The 22081-nt window shown below is 37.4% G+C and overlaps 1 protein-coding gene across 2 annotated transcripts in view; it reads left to right on the top strand.

Annotated features, from left to right (window-relative positions):
* gucy1a2 (guanylate cyclase 1, soluble, alpha 2) overlaps window positions 1-21750 on the top strand; it is a 44290-nt gene extending 22540 nt beyond the window's left edge. The window contains exons 5-10 of one of the 2 annotated variants that reach the window (XM_016676930.1): window positions 3181-3393; window positions 4171-4443; window positions 5568-5711; window positions 12500-12654; window positions 15667-15909; window positions 16036-21750. In XM_016676930.1, coding sequence (XP_016532416.1) covers window positions 3181-3393; window positions 4171-4443; window positions 5568-5711; window positions 12500-12654; window positions 15667-15886 — 1005 coding nt within the window. In that variant the 3' untranslated portion in view covers window positions 15887-15909; window positions 16036-21750. Of the gene's footprint in view, window positions 1-3180; window positions 3394-4170; window positions 4444-5567; window positions 5712-12499; window positions 12655-15666 lie in introns of both variants that reach the window. The other variant, XM_007563015.2, reaches the window with a different exon arrangement.
* Window positions 21751-22081: the final 331 nt, after the last annotated feature.

Genomic DNA, 22081 nt, shown 5'->3' with positions numbered 1-22081 from the left:
CTCCTAAACTTTGAAACACGTTGCCTTTAAATATGAGACAGACATCTTTGCTTTCTGTTTTTATGTCTCTTTTAAAAACACATCTTGCAATAGGAGTCAGAAATCCCTGATCAAATGCAATGAATTTAATTTAAATCTAATTAATTTCTAAACACACTATAAGCTGACGCCTGAGGTATTTGAATTTCCTTACACAGAAATGAAGCAGGTCTGCTGTGATTTAGCTTGCTCTTCTGAACATTTTTGTTTACATAACTTCATTTATCTAAATCTTGAATTTTCCTATGAATAACCACAGCAGCGTTAATCCCCTTATCTTGTTTTTTTTTTTGTTCTTGTACATATGTCATAGTCCAACAGAGGAAAGCATTTTAAAACAGAGAGAGCTAATTTATTTGACCAAGCAGCATTAGAGCATGTTTTTCAATTTGTATTTAGCTCCCCTCATTTCACCATCTCCATGGAGATGGCTTTCAGCATGTCAGGCGTGTGGCCCTCCCACTCGGACAGACGCAGCCTCCTGAAACAGCTGCTCACGCTGCCATTTGTTCATATCGGCAATATGTGTTTTTTTTTTTTACGTGTTTACGTTTCGGATCCTGTATTGCTCATGGGAATATTTCCTAAAACTCCAGTAGTGCATGTAAAATAAAGTCACATCGCCGAAGCTGGTAAAATGATCTCTCAATTCTCGTTTCTGTAAAGGTATTAGTGCATGTTGGGTTATTGGGTTTGGTCAGCTCAGACCCGGTGGGTTGGAGGCTGCACATCTAATTATGCTTATATTACGTTTCTATAAAAAGAAACACAGTAAGAGACAACATGTAGTAATGTTTGGATGTTTGTAGAGAAGTACTGTGCACATTAAGCTGTAGACTGTATGTTTTATGCAGACATAGGAGAGACTTGTGCTATAAATAAAACAGGGCTGCAGCGTGCTCACTTGCGGAATAATCTATCTGACACTATGGAGGAAGCTGGAGAGAGGGGATGGAGGAGATGGAGAAAAGAGCAAAGACACAGAGACTCATAAAGGACTTTGAACATAGGGACTGAGAAGGCAAAGAGAGAAAGTAAAAGAAAAGAAAGTGTTATGTACGTGAACTATATTGTTAGTACAGTAAAATTAGGCTTTTCCACTAAAACAAAAGTTGTTTTTGAGCTCCTCGCTCCTGTAATGTTTTATGATAAATGTCTCTACCCTACAAAACTGCTAGGGGGGATGCTTCTATATGACATTTTTCTCAGGGGAAACTATTTGCTGACTGAGCACGAAGGGAAAACCCCTCTGTAAGAAACACACTCTGCAGCGAGAATGCACTATTTCCAGGGTGGTGACCGGAATCAACGGATTTTCAGCTTGACCTGACATGATCTTTTTTTTATGCTTACAGTGCTTTGAAAACTTGTTTCTTCCATACAAATTTTCTCTGTTTTTACTTTTTTTTTTTTTGATACACTTATGCTTCATATCGTCAAACAAACATTGAGATCAGACTCTGCATAAATAGAAAATGCAGTTTTGAAATTATGATTTTATTCATTACAAGAAAAAAAAAGCTCCAAACCAATGTGGTTCCATGTGAAAAAGTAATTACCCAGAATTATGATTGACCAAATTTTGCAGTGGCCCAGTTAAAGTCCAGACTTAAATCAAATACAGATGATTTAATAAGCCATTCAAGTCACATGGCTAATTAAAATAAATCCTTCAGGACAAGTGGATGATGTTTTTTTTTTTTTTTTTTAACAAAGATGATCCATGATGCCAACAATTAGACAACTGGTTATTATTTATTGGCATTTTCAGTTTAATATAACTTATACAAAATATTTGTAGTCATAGTGTTTAGCTTACAGCTGCTAGCTTGATTATTGAAAAAAGTGATTAATATTGCATTACATGTATTACAATTAAATTAAAAATACACTTGCAAATAAGAATGTAGCAAAAATAATTATCATTTTCTGTCCATTTGCTTGTGTGATCATATGCAGTTCAATTTTAAATTGAAAGACCAATTTGATGAGTGGCACAGTCTTATTTTAATAGTTTCACAAAATATGAAAATTGGAATTGGATAAAAAATAAAAATAAAACTGCACATTGTTCGCCTTTACTCAGAAGCAAGTCAATGCCGGTCGGTATACAGCAACATGCAGAGTCCAGGAGTCGATTTTTCTTTGATTTCCACTGATGTGTTATCTCTTCTCAAATTCTATTGGATCCCCCCAAAAAGAAAGCATTAGAATGACATCACTATTTAAAAAGTCTTTCTTTTATCGTTTAATTTATAGCTCTGAGAACAGCTCGCAAAACAGACAAGCCTTTTGAAAATAAGACATGCTTGTTTCAGTAATTTTTTTTCTTATGTAACATGCAAACAGCCAGATCAACAATCCCCTCAGAGGGAACATCTGAAAACAATGATTATGCTCTCATGTATGATGCATATGCTCAAATATTAACGCTTTGCTGCTTGTGATCACCATGTTTATCTGCTGTGAGATTTACTGATAATTCATTATTCCAACTTAAACTATCAATACCTTGAGCCCCGCTTCTCCAATTGCAAATAAATACTAAGATATCACAATCCAACATAAAACAGAGCAAGAATGCGGTGAATTTGCTGAAGTGCTTCAGCATATTTGAGTGCAAGTTTCTATCGGTATCGCCTTATCTTGTTATAAAAGTAGCTATGTCAGAAAACTAACTTTGGGAAGACAGCCTCCAAGATTTTTCTGTGTTGAGAATATTTTTAGCATAGAATATTCTTTACAAAAATAAGGCTCACGCTTGTGTTGTCAAAAAAAATAATATTTAAGTCATTTTGCTTGTGTTATAAATATCTGAGTTTTAACACAGTTTAGATGGTTTCAAAATTGGTTTCAATTTTGAAACCATCTAAAAATTGGTTTCAATTTTAGATTTTAAAATTGAAACCAGTTGTATTACATGTAATAACTCATGATATGAATTTATTGTCTGATTAAAAAAAGATCACCATTCTCTGTCTTCACACTTCAGTAGGAAGCAAGCAGTCAAAGCACAGCTATTCATGACCTCATTGTTTATTTTATAATGAGAGGTCAACATGAAACACAAACCACGATCCAATACGTGAATGTAACTTGGAGAACGTCTTGATTTTACTCCTTGTTTTGTTTTTCTGCCAGGTTATGGAGTTGAAAGGTCAAATGATCCATGTCCCCGAGTCCTGCTCCTTGATGTTTCTGGGCTCGCCGCGTGTTGATAAGCTAGAGGAGCTGATGGGCAGAGGTCTCCATCTGTCAGACATCCCCATCCACGATGCCACACGAGACGTCATCCTGGTGGGGGAGCAAGCAAAGGCCCAGGATGGCCTAAAGAAGAGAATGGACAAACTAAAGGTAAACAGAAGCATAGAAAGAAATATTAGCAGTGAGCTTCTCATGATATAAATATTTTTTAATAATACAGACCTGCTGTATTTTCAAGATCTGGTGTATTATCATAACTTATAGATGTTATTACTTATAATAAAATTATTGGCTTCAAAGCAAAGAGTGATTTAGGATGATTGGATCCTTCTTTGTAACACTGGTTCTGTTTAAGCAGGGCCATTTGTCATCCAATATTCATTGAATTCTCAGCATTAGGAGTTAAAATTATTCAAATCACACAGCAGCTTTTTGGAGTCTGCACATTAATCACCTCTTTAAGACGAGATCTGGTCTCTTGACTTTAATTCTAAGAAATAAGCAGCAGATTGCAACTTGTAACTGGGATGACAGTGTGATGCTTCATTCTTCACTAATGGTTACAGAGTAAATTCACTTCATAAACTAAACTGATATTCATCGGCCATGTTAACTGTAACAAATGTGGCTTCAAAGCTTCTTGTAACAACTCAGTGGATGCTCACTGCATCAGTCTCAGCCTCTGCAGCAACCCCGCCTCCCTTCCCCAGGCTGTAGCTATAAATAACTATTGTATTTTGCCTGCTTGAACAGTACTATAGCATTAGATCTTCAGAAAAGTTAGAAACAAGCAGATAAACTCAGCTAAAAATAAACCCCGCACAAACATATGAGCGCACTGCAGCAGATTTCATTTGGCTTGAAATCTTGTCATCTGCTGCTTCATCGGCGCAACAAGTCTCCTGACCTCACTCTCTCGTTTCTCAGGCCACTTTAGAGAGGACACACCAGGCTCTGGAGGAAGAAAAACGAAGGACCGTGGATCTCCTGTATTCCATATTTCCGGGCGATGTGGCGCAGAAGCTGTGGCAGGGCCAGCCTGTGCCAGCGCGTAAATTCGATGATGTCACCATGCTGTTCTCGGACATCGTGGGTTTCACGGCCGTGTGTGCCCACTGCACACCCATGCAGGTTATCTCAATGTTGAACGAGCTTTACACACGCTTCGACTACCAGTGTGGCATTCTGGATGTTTACAAGGTCAGTGAATGGGACACACATGCATCTTTTTCATGTTCTTGGTTGCTTCACTTTAATAATGCTCTCCTTGGTCGACCTGTCAGTTTAGTTCGGCGTCCAGGTCTTGGTATGTTTCCAGTTACCCATTTCTGAATGATGAACTGAGATATTTAAAGCTTGGTATGTTGTTTTACGCCAGACAGAGCTCTGATATTGTTTGTTCATTGATGTTCTCCAACTAACTCTTAAAGCCTTCACAGAACAGCTTTATTTGTATAGAGATTAAAATTACAAACAAGTCTACTTTAAAATCATTCAAGTTCTGCAGGGAAATTGTTAAATTTATTTAGGAGTATCAGAGTAGGGTGGACAAAATACTTTTTTAAGCACTGTGTGAGTGTGTGTGTGTGTGTGTGTGTGTTGGAAACGTGAATAATAGCCGCCAGTCTATGACAGCTTACCAAAGATTCTGACACCTTCCTGACATCTTCTTATGGCTCTCCTACAAAAATGGGCTTCTCTTGTAATAGTTGTCAAATGTGTGACACAGCAGATAGCAGAGACGGGAAGAGAAAACGCTGAGATGGAGGGAGACAGTGGCTGTGATTAGGATGGGTTTTGAGAGTTGCGATGGAGGAGTTGGTTTGTGTGTCAAGCAGAAAGCAGGAACAGGAGGACACCAGAGGAGAGTGAATCACCCATATGTCGCCATTGTCATGGTTACTGTCGAAATGATTTAGCCTGTGGCAGGCTTTAATGAGAGCAGTTTGTATTTCCAGATTTTTTTTTTTTTTTGGTGTCTGCTCTAAATCTATTTTTTTACAGTCTGTCATCGGTATTGAGTTCTAGCTGCATACAATAAATCCATGAAGCTCGATTTTAGTTTTAGTTTTAAAATATTGTAATAGATGGTAGGAACATGTATATTTTCCTGCTGCTATGTGAGGCTCATGTATGCTAGGAGTGTGACATACTTAGCGAATGAAATAAAAAAATGTAATAAAATGTTTTTCTAATAGTTTACTATTAAAAAAGTTTGCATCTCTGTTACAACTTTTTCAAGTCGTTATGCTTTGATCAAAATTCACAGACGTGACAAAGAAGATGTAACGAATGCTCATGCTCCTCCTTCTCCTCCCATACAGATTGAGACAATAGGTGATGCCTACTGTGTGGCCGGTGGACTTCATAAGAAGGTCGAAAGCCATGCAAAACCAATCGCACTCATGGCTCTAAAAATGATAGAGCTTTCTGAGGAGGTACTAACGCCTGACGGGAAGCCTATCAAGGTGAGTTTAATTTTATTTTTCCTTTACCATGCAGGTGCATTGAGTTGTTAAATAGCTGAACTAGATGAGACATTGTTTCAACCTGCAGTTTAAATGATTGTCCATAATCATTTGAGCCATCTAGTACTTTGAGAATATGAAAGGTTTATGTATGATAATGTGTTTGTGTTTGCTTGGTTTATTTAAGGATGACAACATTATTTATTTTTTTGGGGTTCATGTTCTGAGGAACAACATGAACCTTTAGTTCCTTTAGTAATTTTCCAGCTCAGGGTCAATACTACAGTATTTTGAATTATTGTACAATCAAGTGAAACTGATATTTACTTTGGGATGGCTCAAAATTACAATACAACACATTAAGCAGAATATTACGGAAACAACAACATAGGAAGGAATACCTGAAAAACAATCGATGGTGAGATATGGACAACTAAGAGATGAATGTAAATAAATGAATAAATAAACAGACAATGAAATATACTGCAATGAGAAAGACCCATTTGTCTTATCAATGAGCCAAGTGTAAAACACTCTTTCTGTCTCTCTTTAACTGAATTATATACACAATCACCAAAACCATTAAGATCGTCCACCCATTTTTAAATGGGATCCTTTCTGCTCTGACAAGGCAAACGTGGTTTCCTGGATCAGTCGGTGCTGGTATATCCACAATAGGTCCTTTTATGGAGTTTCTTCTATATCAGATTACCATAAGGATGTTTAAGAATTTATGTGAGCACTTCAGAAAGAGTTTGCGTTTTTGAATCCTCCCTGAACATATTTGGGAAGCTCCCTGTCTTTCCTGTTGAGAGGAAGGCTGTTTTTCCAAAGTGGAACAAAGTCCAAATACAGGATGAGATTGGTCTCTACTTTTCATTTCACTTCACCAATTGGTAGGAAGAAGTTCTGACTGATTCATACTTGTTTGTATGTTTGCAGTTGTCTAATGTGTGATGCAGTTGGATAGAGTTTTAATTTAGTAGAGACTGTAAAATATTCTTTGTTTCTAGGCTCAATGTTTTTTTATAGTTTGTTTTTGGTCAGATCTATGCTGATCTGGGGACACTCAGGTTTTTTGTTTTCGTCAGGCAAAAGGGAAAACATATTTTATTCTCCTCAAAAGAGAGCATCATATTACTTTAGCTCTGTCAATCATGATGAATATTCTATGATAGTTTTGTTTTGGGGTTGCCTTGTTACTAGACTAGATTGCATGAAGCTTCCTCAATGTAATAATTTAGAACAAAACATTTTTTTTAGCTTCTGCCCAGCAAACAACCATAAAAGATCCTCTGAAAGACTTTCTATTAGAAATTTAGTGTCAACTCGATTCGAAACTAAAGCACCACGTTATAGTTCTGAAGCACTGATCACATAATCAGAGTGCGCCTTCATTTATTCTCAAGTTATTGTTGATACAACTGCATATTTTTCCATTTTTGTGGCGCGACAAAAGGAGAACTGCTCTGCAGAAAACGACACCTGTTTTATTTACTGAGGAAATGAAACAGCACAGTGAGAGGAATTTATCATGTTAGCTTAGGTGAACATAAAAGAAACACAAAATGATTTATTAATGCTTCTCCTCAGTTCGGTTCCCCTGAAGGTCATATGAAACTTGAAAGGAGCCTGAGAAGCTCAGCAGGCTCCCATGCAGCCTTATATAACCAAGATATATAAGTAATTAGTCCTGTGATCATTGGGATATCAGCTTATTTGTCAACGTCTCTATTGTTATGGAGTTTGTTTTGTTGTTTTTGGTCATCATGTAAGACACTGACTTTTATTAACAGTCAGCTGATAAAAAACTTAAATGCAAGAAAAACAAAGTTAATCTCTCACTTTATAAAAGTTGCTCAAGTGATGCTTCAGAACTACATGAAAATAGATAAAAATCAGAAAATTGTGGCTTATATACGTATCCAAGCCACCTTACCGTATTAGATTCTTGGGTCCACCTATGCATAACTTAATCTTAGCTGCACTATAAAGGCCTCAGAAATTTCTTAGAGGAAATTAGTGAGCAAACAGCAGCAGGAAGACCAAAAAACAACCAGTGGTAGAGTTGAGAAGAAGCCAAAAGCATACAACTCAGTAGAAGAAGGTACTCTGGTCAAATGAGACAAAATCTGAATTTTATGTGGTCTTGGTGCAGAGTGAAACATGGTGGTGGCATCAAACTTTGGGGATGCCCTTCTGCTGCAGTAATAGGAAACCTCTTCAGAGCTTGTGTGAAGATGTATGGAGCTAAATTCTGGGTACTCAGTCTGTCCAGTTATGCAAATGACTTGAGAAGAGACTAATTTACAGCCAAATTTACAATGGAATGGCCTATTTTCTGGTGAAAAATTAAAATAAGAAGCGATACTTGAGAAATTCTGTTTGCAGGTACTCTTCATCCAGTCAAACAAAACCTGAGGTATTGTGAAAAGATATTGGTCTTGATTTGCCCATTATGCTTTGTTAGTGAAGCCCAATAAAGTACTTTGAAGGTTGTGTATGTAACATGATAAAATGTGATTCAGTTTTGACTTTCTGAACATGTTTACAAGGTACATAAAGTATAAAAAAGAGTTCAGATGTTCACCTTTGTCCAATCTTTGTTCAGTTGATTAATTTTGCCACTTGTTCAAGAAAATGCAGATATTTGGCTCCTAAAACCATTTATTTATGTCTTTTTTCCCACAGAAACTATATAGCATAGTTAGGGACCAAACAACTGAGTGTGAAAGAAGGTGAGACAAGGGAGCTGCTGAAAAAACAGACAGGACACTTTTATGTGTACCGCTGTGGTCCTAACATGGTCCATTTGTCTCAAAATAGAAAGCCCTTGCCAAGCGTTTCTGGCCTGCTCTTTTTCTCTTACATTTGCTCTCTCTCTCTTTGGTTCTACTTCTCTATCTTCTTCTCCTCCTAAAAGGTGCTCCTTTATCTTCTGTATCTCACTCCCTCAATTTCCTTCACACATTTTCCCTGGGTTTTGTCCTTGTTCTGCCTTCCTAGGATTTTTGTTTTGCCATTTTTTTCCCCATCCTACTCATTTTGTGCTGGCATAGAGCAGAGATATACAGATACTCAACACTTCAGGATGATAAATGCTGTTCAGCGAGTACTCTCAGCCCAGCCAATGTTTCACTGTTATGCAAACTAGCATGAGAGATGTGAGAGAGAATGGAGAGAAAATGCTTTGTGAGACACAAATGGACACAGAGTGATTCAAGGACACTGAAATATATTGAGGTGTGAAATGTCAAGGGGAAAACATGGGTAGTAATCAGACACTGTATGTTGCTTCCACTATGTTATTATTATAATAAAGTATGAGACGCTATTTATTTATTGTTTGTCTGGATGAGTGCATGGATGAGTGGCTTTAAGAGAGCAAAAACAGAGTCAAACATTTTTCTTTTCCTCTAGATGTGGGGAGGAAATTTAATCCCTACAACATAGTTCATGAGTAAACTCTTGTAAAAGTATCTACCAGACATCTGCAGTATCTGCTGCAGTTTGCATTCAGAAAGGATCAAAGGCTGATCATGCTGACCGAAAGTAGCTGTTTTGTTTTTTGTTTTTTTTCTGTCATATTGCAGTTCCAACAACTGCAGCCTTTCTGTGTGCAGCAGCAAAAGGTTTTGATTGTGCAGTGCAAAGTCTAATTTCTTCACCCCATTAACGAGGCACCATTCGACATGCTCGTGTAACAACGTGAAGAACACCGTAAGGGACCAGCACATAAAACACATTTACAATTGCTAATACATAACGCTTTACAAGAACGTCCCGAACATCCAGACAAAGATAAATTTTGTAGATGCTGTCATTTGAGTTGGTCCAACAGAGAGTTTCCAGTGTTTACAAAGCTGTCAGGGTTGCATGCCGTCCATGCTGCAGAGAGGACACATCTGCACCTCCTCCATGAAAACATGTCATAACAAGTGGATATCGGTGCAGTGAAGCACTGCGTCTTGCAAGAAACTTTTTTAAAGGACATGGTTGCAGAGTTAAGGCCATATTTTTTTTGTTTTGTTTTTTTTATTTTTTATTTAAATATACATTTTTATGTGACAAAGCGATTAACAGATTGTTTATGCCATAACAACACGTTTTATGTTTGCACCACAGTTATCCCCTCCAGGAGCTTAATATAGATTTTACTGTGTGCACTTTACATTTACCACTATATCCAGTCTGTTATATCAGTAAGACATTGAATCACCTGTATCTGTTATATAATAAACAGTGTCATGATGTTATCCAAAGGTTTAAAGGTAATATAATATAATTTTATTGATTACTTTTTTATTCTTTATAACCTTATAGAGAATCAATTAATATTTACAAACCACAGAGAATAATTAATCTTCAACCGCTTCTTTTGTCTGAATGAAGAAAAAGTCAAACATCTGATTAGTTAACCTGCACAAAATCTCTGCTGCAGACCAATAACCATTTCCATGGCAGTGTTTGCCCTACTGAGTGACTGAGTCACCAGTGATGTGGATAGTTAAAATATTATTATAAAGGATTAAATAATATACAGAATTTATAATTTAATTTAATACATGCAACTCCAGTTTTAACAAAATATTAATATTCATAAATATGAATGTTTGGATTTTTTTTAAATGATTGAATTGTGGCACTTGTGGCTTTCCATATCTGGTGCGGTGTAAATTGTTAATATCTTAGGCTTCTGCTTGATTGACATGTATAGATTTGGGCTCCAAATGCCATGGACCAAACCTTCCCTTGACAGCAGACATACAGCAGAATCTTCATCTTATTGGTGGTTTGCTTTGTTTCATTTTTTTTAAGTTGAAAATTAATTTACACACTTGACATTTTTTTCAATCTGCTGTCTGCACTTCAGTTTGTTCTTGCTGATTTGTCACTCTGCATCTCTTTGTTCTTCTGTGGACTAGGTGTTTCAAAAGTCAGAAACAAATCTTTTTCCAATTTTTTGTTTGTTACCCTTCTGTGTTAAGCTAACTGTTTACTGCAGCGTATGTTTGATTAATGTTAGTTTTACCTAAGCACAAACCCATGGTGTTCATGTTCTTTTTTTTTTCAACTTTTTCCCCTATTTTTTTTCCTGCTTTTCAAACATAATGCAAACATGTTGATCATTCAAGTTGTTTGATGAATCACTGTTCTGTGTTTGGTTCTGTGATGTAAATGTTATCTTTGCTGCATATATACTTTTGTACCATGCAAGGCTTACTGGTTAAGCAATGATCAGAGGCACAAACAAAAGCATCATTGAATATAATGCTATAACTTATTTCTGAGCCACCTTAAGGACTTAAATCACACTCATTTTTTCCCCATGTTCTTTTAATTTATTATGTATTTTTCTTCTGTTGGCTTTTAAATAGCCAGTTAACACTGCTGCAGAACATTACCACCTCAAAGTTGGAGTGAAAGCTGTAGACACCAGACTCGAAATCTGAGGTGCAGCTTTCCAGTCTGAATATAAGCATGTGAGCTGGCACATGTGGATGCAGAGAAGCATGCCTTTCAGTCTATCTCTGTATCTATTATCTGTTTGTCAGCATGGCCAGAGGCTATGGTGTGATTGGCTATCTGTGCCGCTGCGGCATTTGCTCTTCGACTTCAATGAGGGCCATGTGCAATGGATGCTGACTCATGGCAAAACAGAGGGGAAGAGTGTACGGCTATTACTGTTTGTATTTTAAGGCTCAGAAATGAAGAGAACAGTGGGCGCAGATGCAGATTTGTTTGTGTGCGTGTATGTACATGTGTCTGTCTGAGTGGTTGTCTGTTGTAAAGACAGGCGAGTATACAGCCTGTCTGTATGCGGTTTAGCCACAAAAATAGGTCACGTTGGAGCACCTGCCATCCTCGTTCTCCCTCGCTGTCTGTTTCATTTTCTTTATCTCTCCCCCTGAACCGTCAAGGTCCAACCATCTAATTATAGGTTCATTTTGCCTTTCTCTCCATGGCCTTTGCATTTGCCTGCGCTATCTCACTACAACCCTCAGCTGTTGTTGCCATGACTCCATCGCAGTGTGCTGGAATGCATGTTGAGATTAATTGTTAACAATCTACTGGGTTCCTCTGGGTTTGGTGTGTGATGTGCAGTATGCAATCTTTACCTAATTGTTACAAATCAATAATTGATCAAGTGGCCCTGATTTGGAAGGATGGCCTTCACACTGCCTGCAGTTATGTATAGATCCACACTAGTTTACAAAATGAGCACCGTAAACCTGTTACCAGGGGGAGAGGGAATTGATATTTTTCCCTCTCACTCTCATGCTATTTTAAATCCCGTTGCTGCAGGGTGTGCATGAGATTAGATAACAACATCCAAGCTATTATGGAGTTATGATCTCTTCGCTACAATGTCCATTACTCGTTCCAAAGCATACACAGTACTTCTAGCCCCAAAACAAGAAAGCTTTTGTACTGTATAGTAATTAATTCCATCAGTTCAGCTCAGCTTGGAAAACTAATTTGCGAGCGTGCTCTGCAGTGCCTGGTGTCATGTCACTCCAGAGGCCAGGTTGGGTTGAATTCAGGCACAAATTAAATGAGTTTGCCCATATTCTCTGCTGCAGACATGACACACTGACGCTCAGTTTCTATTTTCGATATCTGTCTAATTTCATTTCTCCGAGCTGAACATGAGATCTCCTGTAAGATTGGCCTTCTTATCTCAACCCAAGGACAATATTCTGCTAGAAGGAACTTCAACAGAAGTGTTATGACCTGTCATGGGTCTAATCGCTCTTCCCTACTGTCTTTCTCCTTTCCTCTCTTAGTTAAGAATAGGCATCCACACAGGTTCGGTCCTGGCAGGCGTGGTTGGGGTTAAAATGCCGCGATATTGCCTGTTTGGGAACAACGTCACTCTAGCCAGCAAGTTTGAATCAGGAAGCCATCCAAGGTGCATCAATGTTAGTCCGACGACCTACCAGTAAGTACCAGCTTCAAATGCATGTTTTTAATAAAGCAAAGTAAGTCCTTTGTTTGTAGTTCATAGAGATTTAAAGGTAAATTATAAAGAAACATTTTTGATCACATCTGTTACAAGGTGCTTGCCATTTTTAAGCACTTGGTAGGGATGAGTGAAAAAAAAAAATCCAGTGTTATAATCTCATTATTTGAAAAAAACATAAAGTTGACTAACCTTTACCATGATTACATTTATTCAGTATGGAATCATTTCAAAAGTTAAGAAATAAATACCTTTTTTTTTTAAATACACTGATGTCACACCTTATGACATCCTACTCTTAATACTTTGTACCACACACTTTTTTTTGTTTTTTTTTTACCAACTACTCTTCTACTATAACGCGTTCATACCAATGGGTCGTACAGAGTGGGACCTCTGACCGTTCCTCTGCACAATTTCTCTCTTTTGCAACCATTTTTCAGTTCATCCTAAAGGTTCTTGGTAGGACTTAATCAATTAAAATACCAGGATATTTCTTTAATTTCTCTTTGCTCCAATTTATTGTGCAATCAGTGATGATGCGGTGTTCATATTATAGGAAAATAGCCTTGAATTAATTATCACATCCATATGCAAATCTATTAGTAATCAAACTGATGTGTCTTTACATATATTTAGTTAAAATAAAAAGTAATAAACAAGAACAATAAGGACTAACAAATCATTTATTCACACCTCTCCCACCGGAAACACAAGTTGCTCACTGTCTGGTTCACAGAAAGAAGGCAGTGTAAAAAGGGATGCTCTTCATCTTTCTCTCTTCGTCAGGAGCCTGGGCTCACTGAGGACCAGCCTGGGTTACTCAGAGGGAGTAGGTAACACGTTCTGCCAAATACAGGCTTTGATCTCTGGCCGAAAGTCGGGACAGAATAACAGCAGGTAGTAGGAAGGGGCTATTTTCTGGGCTCAGCTGCAGAATTGGTGTGAAAATACAGTTTCTCTTGAGTTTGCAGAGACAAATATCCTCTCAGCAGTGTTTTGGGACAGACAACTAGTTAACGTTGACGGAAACAAAACATTTTCTTTGGCGAGTCTCAACGGCCTCAGATTATCACTTGGTACTTGTGGATGGCATATCTGGCTTAGCTGGTAGTAAAGCTTCAGACACATATCTGTGTCTAGTGATGGGTAGACGAGGCGTCATGTATCGTTTCGAATCATAGCAAAACTGTGTCGATTCTGTGTCGATACTGTGTCACTCAATACTGACACCTACTGGGCATTAAAAATTCCTATAGGCAACGTAGTGATTTGATGACCTAGTCTATACAATAATATTTGTATTTTATTGAATATTATATATTGTATTATGTCATATCTTCAGTTAAATTTAAAATATATTTGATATACAGTCAATAAATAATGAGAACATGCGCCATAAAGTGAAAATGTAAGTGGATGTGTTTGGAAGGAGGATGCATGGACTGTTTTTCCTCCACAAATTTTTATTTAAAAAAATGTTTTTACAAGATTTTGAAATTTAGTCTGTTACGCTTTTTTGACAAAACTTCTCCTGCTGTAGAAAAAAAATTAAGTAAATACTACATTTACAGCGAACCCTTGTTTTTCTTAGGGGTTGCGTTCTGAAAATAACCCGTGATAGGCGAAATCCGTGAAGTAGTTACCTTTATTTTTTACAGTTATTACACAGCATAAATAAATACTCTACATTGAAACCAAAGAACAAAACCTGTTTTCAGATCAGCGGATGTGCGTGTGTATCAATCGGGCCTTAATGTGATCCGGAGTCATGTCATTAAAGCGTCTTCTCCAACCTGCCCCGCGAGATTCACAACTGTATCTACGGCAGAGCGATGGATCTCATCAACGAGCCTCTGGTCGGGTTTTGAGCTAAACACAGTTTGGCACGTTAATGTCATTTCGAAACAGTTTCTGTGTCGGTCACGTGACTTGCTGAAACCAATACACCGACGCGGGTTTTGGTCTATGGGCTTGACACATGCACCGACGCATCAGTGTTGCCGGACCCATCACTATCTGTGTCCAATGAGCTGCTCGATTCAGTGGGGGACGTAGAAAGATGTGGATGAGTGATATGCCCGGATGGTGGGTACTCAAATTAACATGTTAGTGACAGCCCTGACGAGCCTTTAAAAAAAGTGAAGATGTTTTCCCCAAAGGCCTCAGAAAACCTTCTAATCTCCTTATCCCTTTAAATCAACACTCTACCTTAAAACATCCAAAGTAGCTTTGCAGTAATGGTAAAAAAAAAAAAAAAGAAAGAAAAAGTCAAAATGATTAATACATACAACATCCATTTAACAGTGTGCCACAGTCTCTATTAGCAATTAAAGCTATTGTGAATCACAACATGATTCAAATTGTATAGATTTCTTAGCAAATAAAAGTCTGTGTGCAGGACAGAGAAACTGACTACGAGTTTATCAAAACTTCAGCGTCTCAAGCCTTGTTCTGACTTCTGTTATTTTTTCTTTAATCTGAGTGGGTGAAGAACTGAAAGAGATATACACCCAAACTTTAGATCCAGCTTTAATCCTGGTGCATTCAGCATCAGAACCACAACAATAAAACATGAGATAAATCTTCACCTTGGTCAGAGAAGGGCAGCATTCGTCTCTGCTCACATCTCGATTACTTGAATGGCAAGTTCTGTTGATTTTTCGATTCTCAATTAAATTCAAAAATACTTTATTAATCTCAAAGGTAAATTAAGTAGTTAATACAATTGGAGGAGTGGCTTTGAGAAAAAGTTTAGTTATATGTATTTAAGAGGGATTGATTAGGTTTTCAAATAATTTTGGCACTGGCCATTAGAAAAAAAAAACTCTTAATTTGGGATTTATTTTTCTTAACTTAATAGATGCTCTGAAATTCAAGGTTAGAAATGATCATATTTACTGTAATTATGATGATTATAAACAGCTAATGAATGTTATTATAGTCTGTTTTACACTACTTACAGCTGCTGATTCTGCTCTTTTATAACAGGTTGTTGAAAGATGACCGCTCCTTTTCGTTCATTCCCCGTTCTCGGCTGGAGCTCCCAGAGAATTTTCCCAAAGAGATCCCAGGGACGTGTTACTTCCTGGAGGCAGGGACTTCGCACAGCCACGCCTCGCTTACCAGCTCTCGCTCGGCTCCTCCGGCCTCTATGAGGAAGGTCTCCTACAGCATCGGGACAATGTTTCTAAGAGAAACCAGTTTGTAGAATCACACACAGATGTTTAAGATGTAAGCGACTGGATCTGAATCCCAGAAACATACAGGAAACCAGTCCCGCAGATCTGTGGTTATGCAAATGCACTATTGTAAAAAGTGGAATTTACACCTGATTGGTGAAATATGCTTTCATCATAGATGAAAGAGAACAACTGTCCCCGTCTCTTCCCTGAGCAGTGGAGATATTCTTCAAATGACTTGAGGGACAGCAGCTGCACTAGTCCTTTATCTATCCTCCAAGAGGTGGACTGATATAATCAAATTGTGGAAAAACCTTTGGACAAAGACTCTGTTCTAGCTGGATGCCTCGGCTGCAGGCCTGGTGTCTGGCTCTCTGCAGCGGTTCGCATTCAGACAACACCCAGACTCTCGTCCGCATTAAACAGAACTGAGCTGAAACTCACAGTGATCACACTCATGACCACTGTTGCTCTCATTGGCCATTTGCAAACGGAACAAAACCCCTTTTCACATACAAGGTGGGTGCTGAAGAATGGATTTTGTATGACTCGCTGTCCATCATGTGCGACAGAGACCTGGAAAACGACACAGCTCTCCGTTTCCTTCGTGTTCATCTGTCTGTAAGTCATGTTATGCTTTACCAAACGTAAGAGCTGCTCCTCCAAACTTTTGACATGCGGCCAGCTGGCTGGGATTTGTCAAGGAAACAACAAGAGGACTTGCTTTGAAAAGGTAAACGCTGGAAGACGAATGCGAACTAGAGTCATACTAATCCAAACTTTTAGCCTTGATTGTTTTGGATCCTCAGCAAACTATAGCAGACAATGTTGTAATAATGGAGATAAACAGAATGCTAATAACACAGAAATGTAGATGTCTCACAGCAGCTACTCTTTGAGTTTTCTTTTTTTAATCTGTGATTCTTTGTTTTAGTGTATTTCATGCTTTAGCCTCTTTTTAATAAGATCACTTGTCAGCATTTACCAGCTTGTGCTTACTTGCATTCAACTAATCAGCATTTTTACCTACATGTAGCATCGTCCGAAACGCTTTGCTTTTAGGAGGGACTTGTCCAGATCGGCCTGCATCTTGCTTAGGTGACATCAATGCAAACAGGTATTTGTGTGCAGGCATGTCCCTTTTCATGTCTGCAGGAATAACAGATTGTTGTGTGTTTTAGTTTGTAGGGCTGACAGGAGGAATCGGACACGGTTCACCGTTCCTCAGTCCAGATATGAAAGAACGTCGAATCAAAGGTTTTACTGAACATACAGCCAATTTACAGATGTACTTTTTTTTTTCTAACTGCAGTGTTTATAAAAACTAATGAAAAAAAATCCTGCATTTGTTTTGCCCTGTGAAAATTTAACCAAGATACAGAAACCCAAAATGATTCATGCCTCTCACAGATTTAGATTTTTAATTTTTATGACCTCCAAGTCTTTCAAGTTGAAAGGTCACCTTGCCATCTTTCTAGTTTTTAGCTCCCTCCAGTGATTTTTTCACCCATCAGATTCAACTCTGATGGGGGGAAAAATTTTGGTTAACACTTCAGTGTTAACCAAAATGTTACCACTACAGTCAGGAAAAGAAGTTGTTGGTAAAATTCAAAGATTACTTTGCACTTAAATCTGCAGAGCTATGAATACATTTTGGGAATAACTGAAAATAAAATTCAAGTCGACTTGTTTGCTGGCAAACTGAGTTCAACTTGCTGAGTGAATAACTCGGGCTGTCCTACACAGACCCAAACGTAATTATAAAAAATTGGCCATCATAAAGTGGAAATATTGGTTTTTGGATAGTTTGGCTTTGGAGTATTTTACTGGTGACCTTACAGATTTGTGTTGTATTCTAAATTAACGTTTACGTAATTGCTATTTTTCACGACCTGTGAAATTCAGCCCAGACGTTACGAATTGAAAAGTTGGTTGAAGAGGAAGAATTTTTCATTTCAATAAGACGTACTCAAACATTCCCATCACAGCTGTGTTTAATACACCACTTATTCATAACAAGTTCAGAAATGACAGTGGTCACATAGGTTTAAATAAGGCATTCCTGTGTGCCTACTTACTTCATAGTTTAAAATAAACTTGAGGGTTTTTTTTCTCTGAAAATCATTTCTATAACCATAATTCTTCATACATGCTTTGAAAGAAAACAATAAACTTGCAAAATTATGTAGCAGGACTTAAAATAACAAACTAAATGTGCCAGTTTGTTTCAAAGATGCCACCAGCACAGGTTAGACATGATTTCTAAGTAACAGTGTGGTTTCTGTGTGTCATTCTGAAAGATCGTTGGCTAATTGTAGGAGTCTGAAACACATGCCATATGAAAAATCACTTACTGTATGTTGGATGCAAAAAAACAAAACAAAAACAATGTTAATATGCTCCTTTTTCACAAGTAATGTAAAGAAAAGCGACACCAGCTTAAAAAATGCAATATTTTTTATTGGAAGAGGAGAAATAATGAATAACAAAACCGTCTGCTTTTAAGATACCCGAGCGGTGAATTATGTCATTGTCAATGATACATACATAACTTAATAAATAGAGATGGTTAAAAAAACATACTATTAATAAAACTAAACAGAAAATAGAGCAAGTGAAAGTAGATTTTAAAAAATATAGACTTGTTCACGTTTTCTAGTGTGAGATTTACTTTTCAGTTTTGGGTCATAGCATCTCATCAGTGGTTTATCCGCAGCGGCCGGCTTATTGTATTCTAATTCTTTTTCATCAGATGAGTTTGAAAATACAGATGTTATCCAGGGATCAACACGTTAACGCAGCTTTGCATAAGGAGGATTTGGACTTTGAAGGGACATTGTTGTGAGTAAATGTGATCATGCAGCCATTTTTTGTAAAACATAGTGAAATGGGGGAATTGTTAGCTTTAAAACTAAAGACTTTCCATGGATTACATTTGCAGCTGAAAACGTATATTTCCATATGCTGTATAAAAATATACAATATTTCTTTCTTCACTGTCTGGCATAAAATCAGACTAAACTTTTCCTTTATTGCATCAGTTACTGTTACTAAAATTACTACTATTTAATAAATACGAGAATAGTGAGAGAGAGAAGTAAATACAATTTTTATGAAAGTTAGCACAAACTAAAGTTGTTTCCAAATTAAACGACTTGGAAATCATTGATGATAACGGTACGGCTTTGTAAGATTCTGACTGATTATTTCATAAAATTTGAGTTAAATGAAGGCCACCTGTCGATGTATTTGTGGCTGCAACTCAAAAACACTGCTTCCTTGTGCAACATAATGTGCAAAATTGAAAGAAATTAGCCGAGATATGGGGAAGAGAACAACGGACCCTGGGCCGGTTCCTTCTCAAGTGGACTTTTCAGATTTCCACCATAAGGACGTCTAAACTCGCAAGTCTAAAAAACATAGTCCACTCTGTGAAGTATATCGATGGCAGCATCATGCTGTTTCACAAAATAGATGACATCATGATGTGCAAATATGAAATCAATGGCTTTAGAGAAGTCATTGATTTCATATTCAGTGATCCATTGGCTTCGCAGCAAATGGATCTTCTGAACAGACGATGACTCTACTCACACAGACAAATTAATTACTAAGTGGGCTGAGGAACATCACAAAGTCCTGATCTCAGTCCTATAAAACATCCGTGGTGCATTAGTGTCCAAGAAACTTGTCCTACAAATCTGTCTCTGTTACGCCGGTTCTGTCAGGAAAAATGGGTCAAATTAATCGGAGAAGTTTATGAAAGGAGACCCAAAACCTTTTGACCTTTTACTATGGAAAGATATGTTAACTTAAGTTTGAGGAATCTCTCTCTCTCTCCTATCATTCTAGTAATTTAATAAATAGAAATAACTTTAGTATTTTTAAAATATCTAAAAAATATATATTTTTTATTGATTTTTTTTTCCTATCCACAGTAACTCTAAGACATATCATCTATTATTCCTGTTCGTGCCAAATGATAAAGAACTAGTGGTTTAAGCTCATATTTGTCTACATGAGCAGTCTTTCAACTATATGAAGCAGAAAATACATCCTGCTTATAAAGAAATGCTACAGTATTTAAAAATGTTTTTCATACCAATTGTGTTATCCAAACTTTCTGTAAAAAAATATTCACATATCTATTTTTAAATTGCTTTGTATCATGAAATTACACTTAGGAAACTGACATACTGGAGGAAAAAGTGAGCACAGATCCAAAAATAAATAAATAAATAAAAATCTCGACATTAGATTTTTCAAGAAGAAAATTAGCTCAAACCTGTAGTGCCATTGTTCAGTGAGAAAATCTAATCTTAAGCAGCAAGTAATTGTGTCGTGTGCACTTAATTTTTCTTAGACAAGCTGCTGCTCAGCATCAGAGCTGGTAGATTGTTTTGTGTGAAGACGTTGGTCAAACTGAAAGAAAGTGAACCGTTATCAACATGCTTCTGTTTGATAGTGGCAAAGCATAAAGCTGCTCTGGAACAACAATGCACGTTCAAGGTAACGACAGAGAAGCAGCACCCGCAGCATCCACGTGAAGCAATAATAATATGTATGCAGGGAGACAAATCAGTTTTCAGATAAATAAGGGTCAAGTCTTATAAGCAGTCCTATGTACATATGTTAACATACTATGAGTTGATATTACAGGTTAGCATTGCACACATGCAGTATTATATAACAGATACAACAACTCTTGTAGCTTGTATGTACTAAAGGTGTTGTTTTCACTGAGCTTCAGAGCTTAAACTCTTGTTCCCGGGCTAAATAAAGCGGATTACGCCAGCGTCACACCCACACAACTTGTGTCCAATTCTCCAGTTTCTTGTATAATATCAGACATCTAGGAAATCTTGTGACTCTAGCTGTTCTGACAAAGAGGTTTTGCAGGTGCTGTTTCTCTGCAGAGTCATGGATTATTACACTGCAGTAAATTTTCACACAAACCATTACAGTCAAGTGTAGGAGGGCCTCAGAGTCCAGTAACAAAAAAAAGGCAAATCGATAAGGATTTTATTTTACACCATCATTTTAGAAAGTCAAATAACTTACAATTCTGTTTGAGCCTTATTAAAATTAGTTCACAAAAAAAAAAATAAAATAAAATAAAAAAATCCTGAAACCTGTTTCAGTTGTTTTACTTGCTTAGGTAGATCATTTATGTCGGTGTTTGAGCCATCTGCTATTAAACTGACTGTCCCAAATCACACATAAGCATTCTGCAGCCTCAATGATGTCTTTTCCTATGATTATAATGAATAAAATATTCTCTGTATTTTCATTTTCACTCTGTTATATTTCAAGCTGGTTTCTTTACTGATGTACTGATAGAATGTTTTTTGTTTTCTTTTTTGTCTACTTGATATGCATCATTTTCATTTATAGTAAGTTAGCTTTTTATTTTTTTGTTTATGTCTGAATGTTATAAAATACATCTATTTGCCATGATTAACTCTGTTCCCAGTGACTCACTTTAAAACAAGTCTGAGCTGATTAGAAACCGATATCAGTTTGATCAATGGTTGCCTGGTTCTTACAGCAAAAAGAAACATGACTCACACCTTTCTGAACAGAGAGGGGGAAAAAAAATCCAGCCCTGCTCCCTCTGATAAGTTTTCATTTTCTGGAAACGGTACGCTTAATCACAAATCTTCATATTCAGTGGGGTTTTTTTTGTCCCCCCCCCCCCCCCCCAAGGCACATCTGGACGTAAACTGTGTTTGACCCTGCTACTGGGATCAGGGGTCTGCTGTGTTTTAGGGTGCTTGATGACAGCTGTTGGTTTCTGACTGATGTTTAGGGGACATCTTCTGTCTTACATACTGTAAATAAAAAAGAAAAAAAGAAAGAAAACACCGAGTATCTTTACAATTACAAAAAAAAAAGCCTTGGACTCTTATTTTGAATGCATTTGCCACCACATTTTTGAGACACTCAGCAGTTATTGAACATATTGAATTTGCATACAAAGGCTTAAAGTCAAACAAAGTTCTGATAAAAGTCTTAATGCTTCTTCTTAATGCAGCTCGGTCTTTAATTTATTCAAACCCTTCTCTGCATTTCTTCATCCCCCCGGCACGTCATCCTCTCGTCCTCCTGTTGTCTCTTTACCCTCTCACGTCCTCCTCTCGTCCTCCTGTTGTCTCTTTACCCTCTCACGTCCTCCTCTCGTCCTCCTGTTGTCTCTTTACCCTCTCACGTCCTCCGTGCAGCCA

This window comes from Poecilia formosa, unplaced genomic scaffold (assembly GCF_000485575.1).
Source record: "Poecilia formosa unplaced genomic scaffold, Poecilia_formosa-5.1.2 Scaffold144, whole genome shotgun sequence".
NCBI classification, from domain to species: domain Eukaryota; kingdom Metazoa; phylum Chordata; class Actinopteri; order Cyprinodontiformes; family Poeciliidae; genus Poecilia; species Poecilia formosa.
This window is presented reverse-complemented; position numbering and strand designations above follow the sequence as displayed.